Consider the following 20,551-nt stretch of genomic DNA (forward strand, 5'->3'; position numbering starts at 1 on the left):
GTCGCTCGTAATAACGATACGTGACTACACAATCACAATTTACAAACCTGATCACTCACAAAAAATTGTAAAGAACAAGGAAGAACACATATAGAGCATTTTCTTGACTCTCGCACTAAATGCTTGAAAACAAATAATGTGTAGAGAATAACATTAAGGGCACAAGATCTATTTTATAGTGTTTCAATACATGGATGTATCTTTATACAAGATATTCGGTGAAGCAATCTTAAGCTGGAAAAAAAGTACGTCACAGCAATAACAATAAACACATAAAATATTAAGATTGATATGTACGCATTACAACGAGATGGCTGGAACAGTTTTCCATACCATAGAGTGCATATTTTAACTCATGATGACATGCCGTTACAATGCAATACCTTATCACCTAATTTTCATACGTAATACATTGATACATAATACAATAATTTATATTCTCATATATTGATCAGTTTATAACACCAAGACTTTCAGCGTCGAGAGATCCGATGTAGTAACGCAAGCCACGCTGTTGGAAGTTAGTAAGTGTGGTATTGAAATAAAGTCTGCTCAGATCTACAGTATTCAATATCCTTCCATTACCGTTGACTCGTATAGCTTTCGGAAGACTAATTCCGTCGGGACTCATCTCTGTCACGGCCACCCAGAAATTATCTCCGACGACGGTCCTCTTAATGTTGTCTGGTCTTCCTTGAAGCGTGGCGATCACTTGTGACGTGGAAGCCCTCGGACCAGTCAACCAATATTTTATGATTCTTTTGGATATGAACTCAGTCACGAGAGCATAAGAGCGGTCTAAACTCAAGGCAACCCCGGCTGGGCCGCTGAGATTATTAAGAAGCGTTGTCACTTGATTGGTATTAGGGTTGTATTTAATTAGCTTTCCTGTTGCGTCATTGGTCAGGACCGCCATCAGTATTTGGCTGAAAGAGAGTATTAATTATTTTATAAAATTAGAAGTCTTGTAATTGAAGACAGAAACTCATTATTTACCGCGTAAAAACAATATTAACCTTTTGACTAATATTATAAAAACAATAATTAAATTTTTATATTTATCTTGCTAGAGAGTCCAATTTTGGTGATCACCCCTACGTGAAATTTTTTCATTTTTTATTTTAATTAATCTATAAATTTGTTTATGATATTTTCAATCAAAATGGCGCATATATTTAATATCTTATTTTTATCAGATCGCTTATTGTTTCATGACTGTACAACGAAAAATATAAATTATTCAAACATAATTTTATCTATATCATTATTTTCAATAAAATATTTATTGATGAAATAATAATACTGGTATCGCTACGTATTAGAATTAAGTATCCGTTTAAAAGGTGCAGTATTTTTATTTTTGTTGAAAATAAAAATTACAATTTTTAGAGGAGCTGAAAGTGCCTTTGGTAAGAAGACAAAATCAAAGACCAAATTATAATTTGTATGTTAAATATATCTGTATATAGATATATATACCTGAGAGTGAACCTAGTACTGGCAATTGTGTAGTAAACGTTTCCGGTTCGCTGGTCAACGTCCAATCCGTCAGCAAACTTGACTCCGTCTGAAGTGTCGTTGGAGATGACCGGAAGTGCGAGCCTGTCTTGAGCTCTAACCACAAGAAGACCTCTAAAAGCATCTGCAACATACAGCTTGTTCTGTCTGTAATAAAACCCTAGACCTGTTGGCCTCCCACAAATAGGCCCTAGAGTAGCTGGATCGTCGGTTCCATCACATACCAAACTGGTCCTGGAAATAATAATCATAAAATATATTATTTTTATATCACTGCCCCTTAAAGTCATGCTTCTTTAAGTATATAATATATAGTTACAAAAAATTAGAAAAATAGTCAACTTAAACGTTTGATATTGCTAAATAGTCAAGGTTTGGTAAATATTAGGTAAATAGTCATAAATGATGACGTGTCTTAATATGACAGTGGTTATTTACTTAATATTTACGTTTGTAAATATATAAAATTGGCTATTTACCTGATATTTACCAAACTTTGGCTATTTAGCAATTCTCCATGTTTAAATTGGCTATTTTGCTAAATTACCCATATAGTTATACGAGAACTCAATTTTTACCATATAACCAATTTTTGGTAAAATTTAAGTAAATATCTACGTCATTTTATTAACAAAGCAAAAAAAAAAAAAAAATTATAAATAATCATTAGATTGCAAAGACATAAATAGAATGCTAAAAATATTTAAAGAATATCACATCACACATAATAACTATTTACTTAAAATTTATAGTACCCAAAAATGAAAGTTGAACAAATGTCAACTCAAAAACGTAAGAAAAGAGTTACATCACTACACCTTTTTAAACGTCAACATTTGGAGATTTTCAAATAAATAACCAAGTATGTATAAATGGAAATTAAACTATATATTCTATACCAATAATATACCCTATTGCTGCAAAATAGAAACCAGTATATAGACAGCGTCTGGAAGAAAAAATAAATTAAACAAATAATCGGCTGTGTTCAAAATAGAAAGTAATGTATATTTTTGTCCCCTCCTTTAAAATTAGCTATTATAATTCAAAAATGTGTATCCTCATTCAATTATGTAGTTTGAATTTTATGAGGGGGTCTTTTCATTTCGTAGTGAATAGCTATGATATAAATCGTTATAAACATTGATAAACAAATAAAATGTGCTACAAAAAAAAAACAAATAAAATGTGCTACAAAATTTCAATTATTTTTTAATATGAGGATTTTAAGAAGAACATGGAAAGAAGAACAGCATGAGAGAGAGAGAGAGACTGGATACTGAAAAATAATTACTTGCCACTACAAACAATTAGAATTAGGGCTCCAACCTCTGTATTTGTAGCGAATGAAGTCCAAAAAGTCAAATAAAATCCAATTAAGGAACTAAAAGACAAATAAAAATAATCAAAAAAATTCTAAAAAGTCAAATAAAGAAACGTCTATTATATTTTTGAATTAAGACAATGAAAGCATGCACGGATCACAGTGGGGTCACTGGGGCACGTGACCCCACTAAAAAATCGGGAGAAAAAAATAATAAATAATTTTTAAAATAATTTATGAATATTTTAAATTTATTTCGAATATTATGTATAAACATTTCTCAATATGATGGTAAAGTGAAGAGCCATTAGTTCTTCAGCTCAAGTAATCACAACTAAGAAGCAGCAATACCTTTAGAGCCTTTTTTGGTCTTTGTTTATTCTAAATTTATAGAATAATAATTAGTAATACCTATTTGGTGAAGTTATGTAAGCATCTAAAAAGCTTGATGACCGGCTGTCATATCTGACGATTCGGCCATCAGAAATTCCCGTAAAGAGTCTACCGCGAGAATCAAAAGCTGTGTCTTCTGGACCTTTCGCAGTGCTTGGTAGATCAAGCCTTTGAAAACTTAATATTGGGATTTGAGAATGAGCGATGAAAGGAAAACTTAAGCATAGAAAAATAATAAGCTTGGTCTTCATATTATATTACTTGGTAAAATGAAAGTTGTGACTTTTAAGTGATGAGGTATAAGAGAACAAATCCAGCTAGTATTTATAGAAGGAATTGTCGCTACATACACTGATTTTAATTTTTTTTATTATATCGAAATTAAAGTTCCATACTTATAAATGGAGAGAGAGAGAGAGAGAGAGAGAGAGAGTTAGTTACGTTGCATGGGTAGCTACATAGTGTTTATAGGCGTCTTCTACATATTATATTATAAATTGGGAACGTCTTATATCTTATCGTTGATTTATAGAGATGTGTTATGAAAATAGTTAATAGTTAGGCACCTCACTTTAGATTAGGCTAACGGGGTATTCTGTTCTTTAATTTCTTGGTCTTGTTTTTTGAAACTTTAATTCTATATTAAAGTTACTTGCACTGGATATCTTCTAACCCAATTAATCTTTGAGAAATTCTCAAACCCATAGCACTGCAAATAATGAATTCGTAGTAATTTATATTATTGATGTTGTTAAAAAGTACAAGAACCCGATAACTTGATCTTCATATTATTTTATCTGGTAATAAAAGTTGTGACTTTTTAAGTGATGAGGCATAGAAGAACAAATCCGGCTCGTATTTATAGAAGAACTTGTCCGTTACATACACACATTTTAATTTCTTATTAAATCAATATTGAAGTTCCATACTTATAAATTATGAGAGAGAGAGAATTAGTTAGTTAGTTAGTTAGTTACGTTGCATGGGTAGCTACACACTATATGTAGTATCTATAGGCCTGTTCCACATATTATATTATAAATTATGATACGAATAAGTTATGAACATTTTTATCTTCTCGTTGATTTATCGAGATGGGTTATAAAAAAAAGTCAATAGTTAGGCACGTCACCTTAGATTGAGCTAACGGTATTCTATTCTCTGATTTCTTGCTCCTGCTTTTTTTAAACTTCCTATATGATGTAGAGTGGGAATAGGAAAGAGAGGAAGAAGGGATGGTTCAAGCAAAATTCGAGTTTTTTAATGTATAAAAAACGAAGTCTTTATTCCAGCGAAGTTCGAGTTTTTTAATTTATCAAAATTTGAAAGTCACGTCAAAGTAAAAGGAAACTAACCGAAATTAAATTCATCAAATAATTCTAAAGATGGAAATGGAATAAAAATGATAATTAATTCCCATTAACGTCAATATGCACCAAAAGCTCTTCAGAGTCTTCGAGATTGGCATGATCGATCTTTGGTCTATTTCAGGCCTTTGCGCTCCCACGATTCCATGAAGGAAAGTCGGATTTCTTTCTTTCCTCTTTGGGAAGTGGTATGAACGAATTTCTCACTCTCGGGAATCGGGATGAGAGGAAAAACGTCCAAACCGGGGAGAAGGAATCTAAGCTCCCTTTTGATCAAAGACTCTCTCATTTTTCCACGCAATCTTCTCCCAAAGATTGACACAACACGCCAATGCAAAACACACACTCATAAACTCTGCAAAAATAAAGTACATCAATAGCGAGTACCTAGAATCAATTGTCGATGAAGATCTCCAAAACATAGAGACTGGTTCAAGGCTAAGGTCCGATGAATTGATCAAACATAAAAGTTATAAACCTAATCAACCCTAGAAGAGCTTTATTAGGTTAACACCAAATCTCTTGCAAATCTGTTATTTTCGGAAACCAAATATCAGAGAATATCTTTCACAATCTTTTAAATTGGTAACATGATATTTCCAATTTTATTCGAGTAGGTGGAAAGTGACTTTGAGTGACCCGGGTCTTGAACAACTTTAACAAAATTATTTTGTCAAAACTAAACCATGCTACAAAAGATCCAACCGTGATAATATTCATAAATCACAAACCATTACATATCAAATATATATATATATATATATATATATATATATATATATATATATATTTCGTGTTCATAGGAACGAGGTGATTATATATAGAAAGTGGTATTGGTACCTTATTTTCTCATACTTATACGTATTCCATTAAACATCATATAGTATATATGACTATAGGATCTATAAATATAGTTTAGTTTATTATGCCAAAAAAATCGGCGTCGAGGGATCCAATATAGTAACGTATTCCACGGCCTTGGAAGCTACCGATACTCGTATTGTTGTAAAAACTACTCAGATCCACAGTGTTAACGATCCTTCCATTGCCGTTGATCCGTATTGCTTTTGGAAGAGCGATCCCAGCAGGGCTTCTTTCGGTCACGGCCACCCAGAAATCCCCGACAGGAGTTCTCTTAATTTTGTCAGGTATTCCTTGAAACGTGGCAATTACTTGTGACGTGGAAGCTCTCGGACCCCTCAGGAAATATTTTATGAGTCTTTTAGATATGAACTCAGTCACAAGAACATAAGAGAGGTCTGAACTCAGTGCAACCCCAGCTGGGCCACTAAGATTGGATAGAAGCTGTGTCACTTGATTAGTATTAGGGTTGTATTTTAGTAACTTTCCTGTTGCGTCGTTGGCGAGGACTGCTGTCTCGATTTCGCTGCAAGAGGATAATTAAGATAATGACGGCATCGTTAAATGTTAAAAACATGCAAAGTGTTTGTGGTCATTAACTCATAATTTTTTTGGCCGGTAGCTTAAATAAAATATAATATTACCAATTATTTAGCAAATTAGCACGTTTTCAGCGAAACAATCGAAGTTATATTATCCAATTTATTTTTTAAAATGTAATTGTTATTTTTGACGATTTATATAAAGAATTTATCACTTTAAAAAAACTTGCTCATAGAGTCAAAAAAATTATTGAAATATGATACTTGTACATTTTGGTTATTTCACTCATTTTAGATAAATATTAGCTATTTTCCGAATCCATTAACTTTAATTGACCATTTAGCTAAAAGAACCAAAATAAAACATGTTTCAAGTTTATAATTACTATTGAATGCAGATTTGTGCAATAGTACAATTTATTTCATAAATATATTATTGATAGAAATCATCATTTATTTATCTTGAGGAGTTAGGCATATAGCCCATTTAAACTCCTTATGTTATAAGTTTAGCTGGACTATCTAAAAAATTAAGACAATGGTTCAAATTAAAGCATGACACGTGTACCATATTACAGAACTATAGGCATGAATTGAGCTATTTCTTTAATTATTCAAATATTTTGGCTATAATTTTAATTGATGGTAGCCGTTTGACTATTTCATATAGTTTTTGAGTTAGTATTAATGAAATCAATATTTTATATTCAACCAAATTTTTTTTTCTCTTAAATCAATTAGTTCTTTGATTTTTCAGTGTGTAAAGACTCCATATATGGTAATTATATATAAATAAATACCTGACATTGAACCTAGTACTGGCGATTACGTAGTAAACGTTTCCGGTTGTCTGGTCAACGTCCAATCCGGCGGCAAACTTGACTCCAACCGAAGTGTCATTGGAGATTACCGGAATTGCAAGCGTGTCCCCATTTCCAGCCACAAGAAGCCCTCTAAATGCATCTCCAACATACAACTTGTTCACTTTCAAATGAAATCCCAAACCAATTGGCCTCCCACAAATAAACCCTAGCCTGCCTGGATCATTTGTACCATCACATACCAAACTAGTCCTGAAAATATATATATATATATATATATATATATATATATATATATATATATATTAAATTAAGGAAGAACTAATTTATAAATATTTAAGCTAAAAAAAATGTAAAAATTTATATAAAATGGGAAAAAAGTGCAATAAAAAATTTGAGAGGGGCTGGCTATAGCTTCATCCTTGCACACTCGTATACACACACACACACATATATATATATATATATATACACTTATATATATATATATATATATATATATATGATTTTTTAATACTAACCTATTCGGTGACGTAATGTAAGCATCTATAAGGCTAGACCGGCCATCGTATCGGACAACTCGGCCATCGGAAATACCCGTATAAACTCTACCCTTGTAATCAAAAGTTGTGTCCTCAGGGCCTTTGGAAGTGCTTGGTAAATCAACCCTTCGAAAACGAAATATTGGGATTGCAGAATGAGCAATGAAGGGCAAAGTTAAGCATAGAAAAATAATAAGCTTGGTCTTCATATTATTTGTACTCGGTAACTAAAGTTGTAACTTTTTAATGTAATGATGGACTATAGCAGGACAATCCCGCTAGTATTTATAGAACGACTTGTCTATTTCAAAGTGCCGTGTCGAGTTTTTTTTGCCTTGACTTACAGGAGAGCTAGGCATATATATAGCTTGGACCATTTCTGTTAAATTTATAACATAATTATCTCATAATTAAAGAAATCGTCCAACTTAATTAGACAACAGGTATTTACCAAATTAGGGAAGAGTTAAACATGAGCCGGACTGTATTTTTAATTATTGAGTAATTAGACTATAATTTTAATTTGACATAGTTATTTCAAACAGATTCTTCTTAACTTACATGTTGCATTTTCTTTCATCACATACCAAACTTTAAATATTTGTTAGGCAGCTTAATTATGAAAGAGGAAGTTTGTTAGGCAGCTTGAGTATCAACACACTACCCGTAGGCATCTTGTATGGATTAGATTATTTAAATTCTGAACATCTTTATCTTATCGTAGATCTCTAGTGATCATGGGTAATTAAAAAAAACTTAATAGTTAGGCAAGTCACTCTTGATTGAGCTAGATACTATTCTTTGATATCGTGCTCTTAATTTTTCAACTCGTTCTAGTTGTTTAGTATTTTATTTGCATTTGATATCTCCTGACCCCCAAACATATTTTAAGTAATTGTTCTTCTTAATACTCTGTAGATTCGGAATTAGTACAACACATCAACGACTCGGTAAGAAAAAAATGTACATTTTTTTTTACATTTTTTACCGATGGCATATATCGGCTAAGCGTATAGAATTCGTAGGTAGAGCGATACACTTTCCTTCGAGAATGTTACCCAGCAAAATAACCTGGATGTTCCAATTATGTTAGCCACAATAGGGTCCAAGCTTGTTAAGTATCAATCGATGACTCGAAATAAGCAGAAGAACAACCAGTTTCTATAGTCGGGACGTAATCTTTCAAGCAAACCCTCTGATAGAGGATAAATTAGTGACTCAAAAGGCCTAGTCAAACTATAATAAAATGTTTTCTCCAACTGAAAAGAACCACACAAAGTCACTTAGATGTTTACGTTGGATGTAACATTGAGTTTATATGTTAAATAATTAGTGTATTGTGGACTGTTTAATGAATGTGCTGAGCTTTATTGTTAAATAATTAGTTTAAAAGTGATCTAATACGATTTACGGATATCGATCTTTAATGTATTTATTAAGCTGGGACTTTCACGTGTATGGGCATCTATTTATGAGATTGGCTCAAATAAGAAGTCACTATATTAACCTAATGAGTACCTATAAATATGACTAGTCTCTAGGTCATTGGCAACGATGGTCATTTTTTTATATCACATCATTGGGAGTGAAATGAGAGAGAAACAAATGAGTTCTCTAAGATATATTTAGAAGTTCAATTATCATGGATTCATACTGGTTTATGATTTCTCAACTATTCAACATATATGATTCGTTCTTAGAATTAGAATTTGGTGATGGTTTAATATAACAGTGTCCTCTCGTTTTGAAGGATTGCGCGATGTTAATTTTGATATTCGCATATAACAGTACTTTCCTCTCGCTTCGCAGGATTGCATACTTGTTGTGCTGAATATTGAAGCGAACAGTTAATTCGGACAAAATATTGTCACAGCCATAATTTTTGGAAAACACATAAAATACGAAAATTATCTATGTATTGTAAGCAATAGAACAAGCGGCTATATAACAATTTTCATCGGAAAGTACCATATGACATATACCAATACCAAAATAGTAGATATATTATTTTATAATCATAGGAACAAGCTAACCCAATAGCAAGTTACACGCGTACCTTATTTTTTTTGTAGTCTTATTCGTATACGAAGCCAGCTTTAATTGAGGAGGGGCTTTAGCCCTCCCTCAATTTTTTTTTTTTGTATTTTTTACCCACTTTTCATTTTTTTTACAATTTTTTACCCTTAAAATTTACAAATTAGCCCCCCCTAAATTTTTTTTTACAAATTAGCCCCCCCCTAAATGGAAATCATGGCTTCGTCCCTGTATATATTTAGTTTAGTTTATTACACCAAGAAAATCAGCTTGGAGTGATCCAATATAGTATTGCACGCCACGTTGTTGGAAGCTACTAACCATCGTATTGTTGTAAAATCTGCTCAAATCCACTATACTCAAAATCCTTCCATTGCCGTTGATTCTTATCGCTTTCGGAAGAGAAATCCCATCACGAACCGTTTCAGTCACGGCCACCCAGAAATCTCCAACAATAGTCCTCTTAATATTTACAGGCCGTCCTTGAAGCGTCGCAATCACTTGCGACGTTGAAGCTCTCGGACCAGTCAGCCAATAGTTTGTGATTGTTTGAGATATGAAACCAGCCACAAGAACATAAGAGCGGTCTAAGCTCAGTGCAGTCCCAGCTGGGCCTCCCAGATTATCTAGAAGCAATGTTACTTTATTATTATTAGGGTTATATTTTAGTAACTTTCCTGTTGCGTCGTGGGCTAGGACAGCTAGCGGAAGTTCACTGCAGGAGTATATTTGAGATAATTAATATCAATTGAAAATGACATTAGGCTCGTTCATTAATAATACTATTGATGGGCTGTTTATAGTTTATAATTATAAAAAAAAAAAATTAGGTAAATAGTCAACTAAAATGTTTGGAATTGTTATATAGCTAACGTTTCGTAAATGTTAAGTAAATAGCTATAAAGATGACGTGGTCTAATAAATAGAAGTGACTATTTATCTAAGATTTAGATCTGTAAATATATGAAAATTGATATTTACTTAAGATTTACGAAACGTTGACTATTTAGTAAAGTTAAACCGTAAATGTGACTGTTTACCTAGACACTTATATTATTATTATTGATGGAATTAAATATAATATTATATATATATATATATATATATATTATATATACATACCTGAGATTGAACTTGGTACTTGCAATTGTGTAATAAACGTGTCCGGCTAGTTGGTCAACGTCCAAGCTACTAGCTGCTTTGACTCCGTCTGAAGTGTCATTGGAGATCACAGGAAGTGCGAGCCTATCCTGAGCTCTAGCCACAAGAAGTCCTCTATAAGCATCTGCAATATACAACTTGTTCTCTCTGAAACTAAACCCCAGACCCAATGGCCTCCCACAAATCAGACCTAGCCTGGCTTGATCATTTGTTCCATCACATACCAAACTGGTCCTGAAACATTAAAAAAAAAAAAATCATCAAATTGACAGTGCTAGTCATAAATACAACTATAGATAAGTACTAACCTATTCGGCGAAGTGATGTAAACAGATATAAGGGTTGACCGGCCATCGTATCGGAGGATTCGACCATCGGAAATACCCGTATAGAGTCTACCGAAAGAATCAAAAGTTGTGTCTACAGGGCCTATTGCAGTGCTTGGTAAATCAACCCTTCGAAAATTGAATATTGGGATTTGAGAATGAGCTATGAAGGCGAAAGTTAAGCATAGAAAAATAATAAGCTTGCTCTTCATTATATAACTTGGTAATTAAAAGTTGTAACTCTTCAGTCATGACTTCTAGCAGAACAAACCTTGGTAGTATTTATAGAGACTGTCCATTACGTATACAATTATTTCGAAATGCTGTGTCATATTTCTTGCGTTGACTTATACTTCACTTGTTTGTTTATTTACTATTTTTATTAAAGCTGGTGTTATACTTGTAAATAATTAATTCTGGCGAGCTTACTAAAGATAAAGTTTGTTATGCAGCACATGGGGAGCAATACATTATACGTTAGCATTATATCCTCTACATATTTTTGTTATTATAAATTATGAACATCTTTATAATATCTTATCAAGTGATGGGTTGTAAATAAAAAAGTTTGTAGTACGTCACTTTTTAGAATTAGCTAAATTTTATTCAAATCTTTGTTATCTTTTTTTTTTTTTTTTTTTTTTCTATATGAATGTAATTTTTTGATTCCTCCTCTTGGTTTTTCAAGTCTTCAATCTGTTTACTTTGACAATTATATTACTAAAATCAAGAGAGAAAATTATTTTCTTACAAAAATATCATTTCGTGACTATTTTCTTATTCCGTCATTGTTTTCTTATTTTGTGATCAATATGTCACAATATATTTAAAGTAGATCACGAAATATAGAATTTTGTGATCGAACTATTACAAAAGTTTGTATTTCGTTACCGATTGGTCAAGGAATTATAAAATGTATTGTAGTTTTTGTAAAACTCGCTAATTAAATTATTGAATTTTGAGTTTTAGTTTATTTTGGTAAAGTGACATGAATTTAGTAAAACTTGTATCAAAATCCCTTTAATAAATGGTAAAGAAAATAATTGGATACAAAATTTAAATAAAATATTAATTAAATAAGTCAAAAGCCTATATTTTAAATTAAATACGTAAATTCACGGTTATAAAGATTGGAGGAAACGACGACAAAAATACTTAATATTTTAGACTGGATACACTTTGCCATTAGAAGTGTCCATCGCTCTCTAATTTCCCGCTAAACAGCAACTCCGACGGCAGAAACACCTCCTCCGGAGCTACCAGAAAAAGTGGCGGCACAGCAGGAGGGTCGCCGTCATGAGCGGACCCAGGTGTAAGGCTCAAGAGGCCTAGCCCCTCCCAAACCCAAATTTTTAGGCTTAAAAAAAAAAAATTCAGCCTAAATTGATTTTTCGCCCACCCCCCCCCCCCCCCCCCCCCCTTCTAAAATCTGGATCCACCACTGGTCGCCGTGCACTTCGTTTTCGTCGGACCATAGCAGCAACAACGAAGAGAAGATGGAGGAAGGCCTCTTTTTATTTTCAATTTTTTTTCTAACTTTTATTAATTACTTTTTTTTTTTTTTTTGTAATTATTCAAACTCACAAGATTGTGAAACGTGTACTTCCGTCAAGACTAACGATCAAAGTAATAACGGTGACACTAGAATGTAACGTAAGGTATTTTCGTCGTCGAAAAAAAAATAGGTAATAAAGTGTATCAAACCCAAAATTTTAAATATTTTTGCTGCAATTTCCAAAAAATATTGAAAGGGGTGAGTTTTGACACTATACAAACAATCCATTTAGTCTTCTCAGTTCCAGAGGCTAGTATAGATGCACACACATACATACATAATTGCAAACAAAACTACAAACAAATACTTGTATTTAGACTCACAGATAAGCAGTGCAAACAAAAATGGAAAAAGAGGACACAAAGTAGACTATCCATGTAACAACTTTCAGAGAAAGAGGAAGCGGAATCGACATGGCGACGAAGAAGGCCGTGACCATGAAGAACACCCCGACTCGCTCCAGCACGTGGCCGGCGATCGGAAACTTGTCTACGATGGATTTGGCGACGAAGAACGAAGCGATGGCCAACACGACTCCCAGAGAAACCATGTGTACGCTCGCCGGAATCTCGGACCGAGCTTGTATGGACACCATTGCTATAGCCATGGCGGCTCCGAAGCAGACCGGAAGCATCGCGTTCGCCCACTCGGTGCTGCTCCGGTGGTCATTTTCCGGCGAACCCCCGGTTTCTGAATCCTCATCAGCCCTAGTCGAAAGACGCATTTTGTCGAGCACCTGGCGGATGTGTTTGAGGGTGTTATTGGATAAGTGTATGTCAGTCATTGTTGAGTCTGGGTTTGTCAATATTGAAACGAATTGTGTTGTAGTGTTTGATTTATATAATGGTTGATTGTTTTGAAGAGTGGGAAATAATGTGAGGCTGAGAAGTGAGCGCTTTTGCTTGTAAGTTTGAATCAGTGTTTGGGACACGGTCGTTTGTTCGTGAAGAATCCATGCATATAATGGTTGGATTCATTAACGGAACAAAGTACGTGCAGGTTTAACATAAAAGCGACTCCAATGCCTAGCTAACTTCGGATATTATCCAAATCTAATCAGCGCTCTAATTTTCTTTTGTTCTGTTTTTTTTTTTTTTTTTTTTTTTTTTTCTCTCTTTTTTTGCTTGAAGTTTAATACAATTTGTATTGGTAGCTCGGCGTTGCTTCTCGACCTATTGCACAATAAGTATTTTTATTAAAAATTTCACTACAATTTAGAAAGAAAAAAAAAATTTGAGTAACTAGTCAATTAAATCGTTAGAGATTCTTTTTAGTAAATCTCAGCTAAATAACCATAGAGATGACGTGACATTTTTTGTTTGTCTTTTCATTAGTATAATTCTCCCATAAATGATCAATCAGAATATGTAATTTCAATCAAGAAATTGTTGACATCTTACACTCACATTTGACTCAATTTCAATAAACGATTCTTATTTGATTATGCACGCACTTATATATTTTTTTCCTATTATGTCATGTGTGATAAGTTTAGCTTTTATTGAATATAATTGGTGTTGTTTTTATTTAGTATGTATTGTGTTTAAGTAGTTTTATGTACTTTATTCAATTTATCTTATTTACTCATTTTTTTTTATTAATGATATGTAATTTGTTTTTATAAATTATTTAAATTATGGTCTAAACTATAAATTATTTTTTCAAAAAATTAAGTAACTAACCAACTAAAATATTTGAGATTGCTATATAATCAATGTTTTTTAAATTTTAGGTAAATAGCCACAAACATACATGACGTGACATTACTGGTTTACTTTTTTATTGGAATAAAATAATGGAGTACGTACGTTAATTTACATGTATAGATACATGGACGTGACTTCAAATTATACACGAATTTGAAGTAAAAATTAATGTGGATTAGAGTAATATTCATATAAAAAAAATGTCACTTCTTACACCAAATTAGCATGGGAGGTTGGAGATGACCTTTTGAAAACAATATTTTTTTTCTTATATTAACATTTAAAAGCTAAAAAAAAAAAAGAAAAAAAAAAGAGCTAATGATGTGCTCTATTGTCATATTAAATGTTTATTTAATTGATTTTTTTTTTAAAATAGTTACTAAAATTTCAAATTTGCCCCTTGAGAATTTATATACAAATTAGGGGACGTTCGTGGTCGGAAGATGCACAAGACACCGTGAATATACCAGACCCTCCCCGGTAAAAAAAAAACAAAAAAACAAAAAAAAAACAAACCAATAAGCCCTTTCTCTTATTTTATATTCCCGGCAAGCTTGATCGCGAAGACACCGTGAATTCTCATCTTCTTCTTTACGCATTTGATTCTGTATGCCCATCACCTGTTTGATTAAAGCACCGCCTGAATCTGCATTTTTTCTGTAAAATTAAAAAGAAAAAAAAATGTTTACGAATGATCGAAGGCAAGAAGAGCGAATGGGAAGATATGGAACTCCAAGGCTTCAATACCTTCAGGTAAAGTCAATGATTTCATGATTCATTTCATTCAAATCTATTTCTTGTCGTTGATTTTTCATATTTCTTTGTTCCAGGAATTGGTGACTCAGTTTCAGAACTCTACAAATGAAGGTCTGTTTATCAATTGAGATTGAATATGCTTTACCTTTTTTTGTTATCCTGATAAACCCTAAACCACAAAGAATGTTTCTCTTAGAACTAGTGTTGTTTGTATTCAACAGAAACTAAAGAGAAAGTTGTTGCAAATTTGGCCAACTTTGCTTATGATCCGTACAACTACACATTCTTGCGCCAGGTAAAAGGCTATTTCTCTCAGATATTTTATACTTTCCCTATTTTTAAGGAAAATCTTTAGATTATGATTTTAATGTGTTTTGAAAACAGCTCAATGTGTTGGAACTTTTCCTCGACTGTATCACAGAACCGAACGAAAAGCTTGTTGAATTTGGAATCGGAGGAATTTGCAATTCTTGTGCCGGTACTTTGTTCATGTGTTTTGAATTTCACTGTGATATATAGTCACTAAATTTTGCTGGATCTTGTGATCTTCGCTACATTGATGTTTTTTTCTATCTCAAGATCCGGCGAATGCTGAGATAATCATTCGATGCGAAGGAATTCCTCTCGCGATTCAGTGCTTATCAAGCCCAGTTAGAAACACTGTAAGTTGAATCACTGTCATACAAGAATGGAGTTTTTTTTTTTTTTTTTTTTTTTTGCTACATTATATTGACTCAGTGGACTTTTTATTATGAAATTTGGACATTCATAGCGGATCGTTATTTTTTTCAAATTTTAGGTGAATTATGCCCTCGGGTCTCTGTATTATCTCTGCAACAGAACGAACAGGGACGAGATTTTGAAACCCGAAGTGTTGGAACTCATCAACAGATATGCAGCCTCAGAAGCTGTTAGTGTCAGCTTCAGTAATTTGGCCAAGGCCTTTATAGACAAACATGTGAATGAAAACAGCTAAAAGAAGAATAATAGCATCAATTTTCCCTCTGTCTGCGATTCTTTGACTGCCTATAATGTGATGAAAAATGCTATCGAATATGAGCTTGGGCAAGCCGATGCGAAACTGCCTCCATTAACATTTTTTTTTTTTTTTGGGAATTTGGTGTAACTTTCTTCTCTTGCGACTTCAATCAAGATGGCTTTTTCTAGTTCAACAACTTTGGAAATTAATATCAATGGCCATAGTTGAGAATGAATCTGAGCTCGGCGTTGAAGCTTAAAAGCGTAGACTTGTTGCTGTAATTGTAGGCTCATCATGTTTTTTTAAGAGACTTTAATCCATCTTTTATTTAACATTGTATTACTTATAATTATAGATGAAAACTGTGGTTACTGGTTAAGTCAATTGTAAGTTATAACTACTTACTGAAAACTAACTGTTAATAATGGTTTCAAAAAGTAACATCGGTAAACCGGTTAATTGTTAACGGGCCAGTTCGGTTACCGGTTAAGCAATATCTTTTTTTTTTTTTTTTGGAGATGTTAAGCAATAACTTTTAAAGAGACTTTCTTGAATTAAAAAAAAAAAAAAAAAGTTCATTTAATCGGCTGGTTTTGACCATAGCGTGTTCAAATGACGGTCAAACTGGATAAACTGAATTAAAAAAAAGCACATCGTTTGTTGTACCCCATATTTATTTGTTCGAAAAACCACTACCAAATAAAGGGTACATTTTCAAATAAAAGAAACCAATCAAACAAATTTATAAAAAGAAAATCTGTAAAAAAATATAGATATCCCCCCATAATACAACATCTCACTGCAAAAGAATCATACAAACCTTTTTTTTCATTTTCCAAACCAAACATGTTTTGAGTTTCAAAATAGTATCCAAACAAACTGTGATCTAATAATACCCATAATATAATAACAACAAACAAATAACAAATAAACAGCAACATTTTTTTTAATCACCAGATTATCTACTTGGGGGTGCTTGATCCTTTCTTCTTCAACAGGCTTCCGAACTTGCGAAGCAACGGCTTCTTCTTCTTCGGCTGTTTCTGTTCCTGGGTCGGAGAAGTGAGCTCGCTCGTGTCGTTGTTCTCGCTCGGCGAAACTCCGTTTGTCTGATCGAAGCTCTCTCCTCCTCCGCTCACCTTCGAATCAGCCTCCTCGTCGAACGACTCTCTCTCCGCCTCTCTCTCCGGCGAGAACTCTTTCTTCTCGATCTTCACGCTCTCCCACATCTTGTACTCTGTCTCCGCCGCCTCTTCGCTCTCACCTTTCTTCTCCTCTTCCTTCTCGGCTTTTCCGTTCGAATGGTCGATTTTGGCCGGCCCCGAGTCTTTCGATCCATCGTTGAGCGACGACTTGGGCTCTTCCACTTCCCTTGCGTGCCCGTTTTCTTCGGAGAACTCGACCACTTTCGGGAGCAAATCGTAGTCCTTTTCGGTGTCCGAGACCTCTCCGTTCTCCGAAGATTGCTTCTTGGCTTCTTCGAGAGACTGTGAAAGCTCTTCGGCCCTCTTCAGAGCCGAGGCCTCCTTGGCTCGAAGCTCCTCGTTCTCGTGAGCGATGTTCTGAAGCTCGGTCTCTTTGTCCAACACGCTCTCCTTCAGTTTCTTGCTCTCGGCCTTTGCCTCCGCAAGAGCTTCCTGTAAATAGATCGCCTCGGATTCGACTTCCTTCAGGCTTTCCTTCAACTGTGCCTCTTTCTCCTTCTCGAGGTTTAGCAGACTTACCAGCCTGTTCACTTCGCTCTGCAACGAAGAGTTTTCCTCTTCTGATTTCTTTACGCAGCTCACGAGGTGGATCTCTTTGTCCTCCCACTCGGCCCTGGAATCGTTTAGCTCGGCCCTTGACCGCTCTATGCTGCTCGTAAGAGAGTCCATTTCGTGCTTTGCTTCATCGAGCAGCGATTCGTACTTCTCGTTCGTTGCTTTCAGGACCAACTTCAGGTCTTCGATCTGGGACTCGTGACTCTCATGCTCGACTTGGCCTGATAGCAGCTTCTCTTTGGCTTCTCTAGCTTCCGCGGAGACTTCGTGCAAAGCCGAGGCTAAGCTTTCCATTGCCTTTTTGCTCTTTTCTTCTTCGTCCCTGGAATTCTCCAACTCGCTTGCAAGTTTGGATTTTTCTTCTATTAGGGTCTGAACCTTGGAAGCTGCGAGCTTCTCGTTGTTCAGAGCCTGTTTCTTCTCCTCTTTCGCAGCCTGTAGTTCAGACTTGAGAGACTCAACCAACTTCGCCATTTCGGAAGTTTCATCTTTGGCCATACCAAGTGAGAGATCAGCTTCCTCGAGATCAACTTTCTGTCTCTCTATGGTGATTTCTAACAGACCCATTTTTCCTTTGAGAGAAGTGACTTCAGTTCGAGCGCCATGTAGCATATCATTGTTTTCCTCTAATTGCTTCATCACCGACTCCAATGATTCAGATGCGGATCTTTCCAATCTATGCGCTTCCTTAACCTGCCTCTCTAGTTCATCAACATTGCTTTTCAATTCTTCAACAACACTTCTCGCGTACGATTCAGCCATCCTCGCCGCTTCGAGCTCCACGTTAAGCTGCTCAATCGAAGCCTCTTTTTCTACGAATTTTGCCTCAAAACCTTTCGCCTCTTCGAGCTCCAAATTAAGCTGCTCGATCGAAGCCTCTTTCTCTACCAGTTTCACCTCAAAAGTTTTGGCCTTTTCAAGCTCCACACTAAGCCGCTCAATCGAAGCCTCTTTCACTTTCACTTTCTCCTCAAAACACTTCGCCCTTTCGAGCTCTTGTCGCAACGACGCCACCTCCGAAGTCAGCTCCATCACGATCTCGTGCTTTTGGCTGGTCTCCGTTTCGTTCTTTGAGTCGAGCATGGCCTTCAGTTGGGTCAACTCGGTCAAAAGACTCTCCGCTTTTTCAGCGTGAATTTCGGCAACCTTAGTTGCATCGTCAGCATGGGCAAGAGCCTGGTTCTTCGCATCGCATGTCATGGCGAGTTCTTGCTTCAGCCTCTGAAGCTCCTCGGTGATGGATTGGAGAGTAGAAACATCCATGGCATGTTGGGTTTTCACGGACTCGATCGCCTTTTCCCATTCCTCGTCCTTCTTCTGGGTCGCCTCAATCCCCGCCTGTTCCAACTCGACGGCCCGGAACTTCTCGATCTCGGAACTCTCCTCCGCTCGCTTCTGCGCCACCACAGCCTCTCTGAGCTTCTCATTTGCTTCTTCAGCGACTCTCTGAGCTTCGTGCAACTCTTCGAGTGCCTTTGCCTTTTCCTTCTCAGCAAGAACTATCTGCTCCTTGGCTTTCTTCAGGTCCTCCTGAGCAGTGCTCAACTGAGCCTGCAGCTCCGATCCCTTTGCAAGACGGCTCGGTTGTTTCTGAAAAGCATCAACAGCGCAAAGGACGAAATTATCATGAAAACATGGAATCGGGATTCGAAATTATCGACGAAATTTAGTTCTGGTAAATGACATACTTCTGGAGGAGTGGCAAGCTTTGGAGATCGACGGTCAATTGTGGTCTTTGGGGGAAGAGAGCGCGGAGAACGATCAACAGAAAGACGAGAGCTTTGAAGAGGAGAGTGTGAATCGGTTTCTGATTTACCGAATCCTCGGCTGCTTGGTTTACTCACTCTTGGAGTTACCGGTGAAGTTTTGTTCGGAGTATCCGACAAAGCAGATCTGTTTCAAAATGATCATAATCAAACAAACCTATAAGCACACTGCCATGGTAGATCTAAACTCAAAAGTTACAAACTTTGTTCATCAATCCAAACAACTAACACCAATGGGTGAACTTTAGATGAGACCCATCTAATTATTTTATAAAAAAAAAATAATAATGAAAGAAATATGTAAATTTGAAGTAGAAACTGATAGTTGAAAAAGGAAAAATGAGACAAACTGCAGATGCAAAATTAAGACAAATCAAAGATGCATTTTGGAATTTTGAAGAGAACTGAAGAGGCAAAAGCAATAGATCCGTCAATGGAAAATTGAGATGATCACAAATCACTGACGGGACTAAGGAAAAAGCAAAAAGAGTGGTGTGAAGTCAGATCTCAGTGTATAACGAAGAAGAAAGAGACTCACTTGGGCTTGGAAGCCATTGTTTGCTGTGGCGATGAGTGAATCGGTAAATAAAAACCGGCGTGAATGTGAAGACGAAAACGAAGCTCCGTAAAAACCGCTAAAATGCTGTCATTTTTTTAAACCACAGTCGTAATCTCGAAGAAACTCTTCAGACCACAATTAATGTCTGCATTAGGGAAACAGCAAAATTGATGTCAACTTTAGTTACCAAAAAAAAAAAATTACAACCGGAATTCTGAGTAGTATCACGAATCCGAAAAAGCTACTCATCGCAGATCTGAACCTGAAAAAAAATGGTACGAGTTAGAGTGAGCAGATCGAACCTGAAACTGAGACGATTCCGATGAGTTCTGAGAGTTCGCGATCTGAGCCCTAAAACGACGACTTCGAAGACCCTGCTGACATCACGCCGCCATTTGAAGCGTAAATACTCTCAAACTTGACTGTTGGGAGTACTTTGTGAGACTGAGATTTTGAGAGGTTGAATTCGAGAGTATCGCCGAAATGAAATACGAGCGAGCAAAGTGGAAAAAGAAAGAAAAGAGAGAGAGAGAGAGAGAGAGAGAGTTTTTACTTTATTTTTAGTTTTTACTCACTCAAGT

The 20,551-nt window shown here is 35.2% G+C and overlaps 4 protein-coding genes and 1 pseudogene across 5 annotated transcripts; 1 reads left to right on the plus strand and 4 right to left on the minus strand.

Moving 5' to 3' along the window:
- Positions 1-265: 265 nt before the first annotated feature.
- On the minus strand, positions 266-3,486 carry LOC149384152 (protein STRICTOSIDINE SYNTHASE-LIKE 12 pseudogene; annotated as a pseudogene). The gene is made up of 3 exons (XR_016301591.1): positions 3,254-3,486; positions 1,480-1,752; positions 266-926 (listed from the first exon to the last, which is right to left on the minus strand). The product of XR_016301591.1 is annotated as a protein STRICTOSIDINE SYNTHASE-LIKE 12 pseudogene (transcript).
- Positions 3,487-5,403: 1,917 nt separating this feature from the next.
- On the minus strand, positions 5,404-7,577 carry LOC149384153 (protein STRICTOSIDINE SYNTHASE-LIKE 12-like). The gene is made up of 3 exons (XM_089627992.1): positions 7,348-7,577; positions 6,806-7,078; positions 5,404-5,989 (listed from the first exon to the last, which is right to left on the minus strand). The coding sequence occupies exons 1-3, from the start codon at positions 7,575-7,577 to the stop codon at positions 5,518-5,520; spliced, it is 975 nt and encodes a 324-aa protein (XP_089484118.1). The 3' UTR covers positions 5,404-5,517.
- A 2,068-nt stretch (positions 7,578-9,645) lies between these two features.
- LOC149384154 (protein STRICTOSIDINE SYNTHASE-LIKE 12-like) lies at positions 9,646-11,221 on the minus strand. The gene is made up of 4 exons (XM_089627994.1): positions 11,161-11,221; positions 10,872-11,052; positions 10,525-10,797; positions 9,646-10,117 (listed from the first exon to the last, which is right to left on the minus strand). Exons 1-4 carry the CDS (start codon positions 11,219-11,221, stop codon positions 9,646-9,648), a joined length of 987 nt encoding a protein of 328 aa, XP_089484120.1.
- Positions 11,222-14,578: 3,357 nt separating this feature from the next.
- LOC149384155 (ARM repeat superfamily protein) lies at positions 14,579-16,135 on the plus strand. Its single transcript, XM_089629191.1, has 6 exons — positions 14,579-14,903; positions 14,981-15,017; positions 15,128-15,201; positions 15,291-15,384; positions 15,486-15,568; positions 15,706-16,135. The coding sequence occupies exons 1-6, from the start codon at positions 14,832-14,834 to the stop codon at positions 15,880-15,882; spliced, it is 537 nt and encodes a 178-aa protein (XP_089485317.1). The 5' UTR covers positions 14,579-14,831; the 3' UTR covers positions 15,883-16,135.
- Positions 16,136-16,604: 469 nt separating this feature from the next.
- LOC149384156 (WEB family protein At3g02930, chloroplastic-like) lies at positions 16,605-20,551 on the minus strand. The gene is made up of 4 exons (XM_089629546.1): positions 20,273-20,551; positions 19,950-20,115; positions 19,334-19,538; positions 16,605-19,235 (listed from the first exon to the last, which is right to left on the minus strand). The coding sequence occupies exons 2-4, from the start codon at positions 19,964-19,966 to the stop codon at positions 16,848-16,850; spliced, it is 2,610 nt and encodes an 869-aa protein (XP_089485672.1). The 5' UTR covers positions 19,967-20,115; positions 20,273-20,551; the 3' UTR covers positions 16,605-16,847.

The sequence above is a fragment of the Urtica dioica genome, chromosome 10 (genome assembly GCF_054948205.1).
Source record: "Urtica dioica subsp. dioica isolate 48M chromosome 10, U.dioica_male_clone48M_v1_H2, whole genome shotgun sequence".
Taxonomy (NCBI): domain Eukaryota; kingdom Viridiplantae; phylum Streptophyta; class Magnoliopsida; order Rosales; family Urticaceae; genus Urtica; species Urtica dioica.

Bases quoted from the DNA above. Each gene is read 5' to 3' on its own strand.
- LOC149384153 (XM_089627992.1), bottom strand. From the start codon at position 7,577: ATGAAGACCAAGCTTATTATTTTTCTATGCTTAACTTTGCCCTTCATT. The intron at 7,079-7,347 runs GTTAGTATTAAA...ATATATTTTCAG, and splicing joins TACATTACGTCACCGAATAG to GACTAGTTTGGTATGTGATG. The intron at 5,990-6,805 runs GTATTTATTTAT...ATCCTCTTGCAG, and splicing joins AGTACTAGGTTCAATGTCAG to CGAAATCGAGACAGCAGTCC.
- LOC149384154 (XM_089627994.1), bottom strand. From the start codon at position 11,221: ATGACACAGCATTTCGAAATAATTGTATACGTAATGGACAGTCTCTAT. The intron at 11,053-11,160 runs GTTTGTTCTGCT...TCGCCTTCATAG, and splicing joins TCTCTATAAATACTACCAAG to CTCATTCTCAAATCCCAATA. The intron at 10,798-10,871 runs GTTAGTACTTAT...TTAATGTTTCAG, and splicing joins TACATCACTTCGCCGAATAG to GACCAGTTTGGTATGTGATG.
- LOC149384155 (XM_089629191.1), top strand. From the start codon at position 14,832: ATGTTTACGAATGATCGAAGGCAAGAAGAGCGAATGGGAAGATATGGA. The intron at 14,904-14,980 runs GTAAAGTCAATG...TCTTTGTTCCAG, and splicing joins CAAGGCTTCAATACCTTCAG to GAATTGGTGACTCAGTTTCA. The intron at 15,569-15,705 runs GTAAGTTGAATC...TTCAAATTTTAG, and splicing joins CAAGCCCAGTTAGAAACACT to GTGAATTATGCCCTCGGGTC.
- LOC149384156 (XM_089629546.1), bottom strand. The intron at 19,236-19,333 runs GTATGTCATTTA...GATGCTTTTCAG, and splicing joins AGCTTGCCACTCCTCCAGAA to AAACAACCGAGCCGTCTTGC.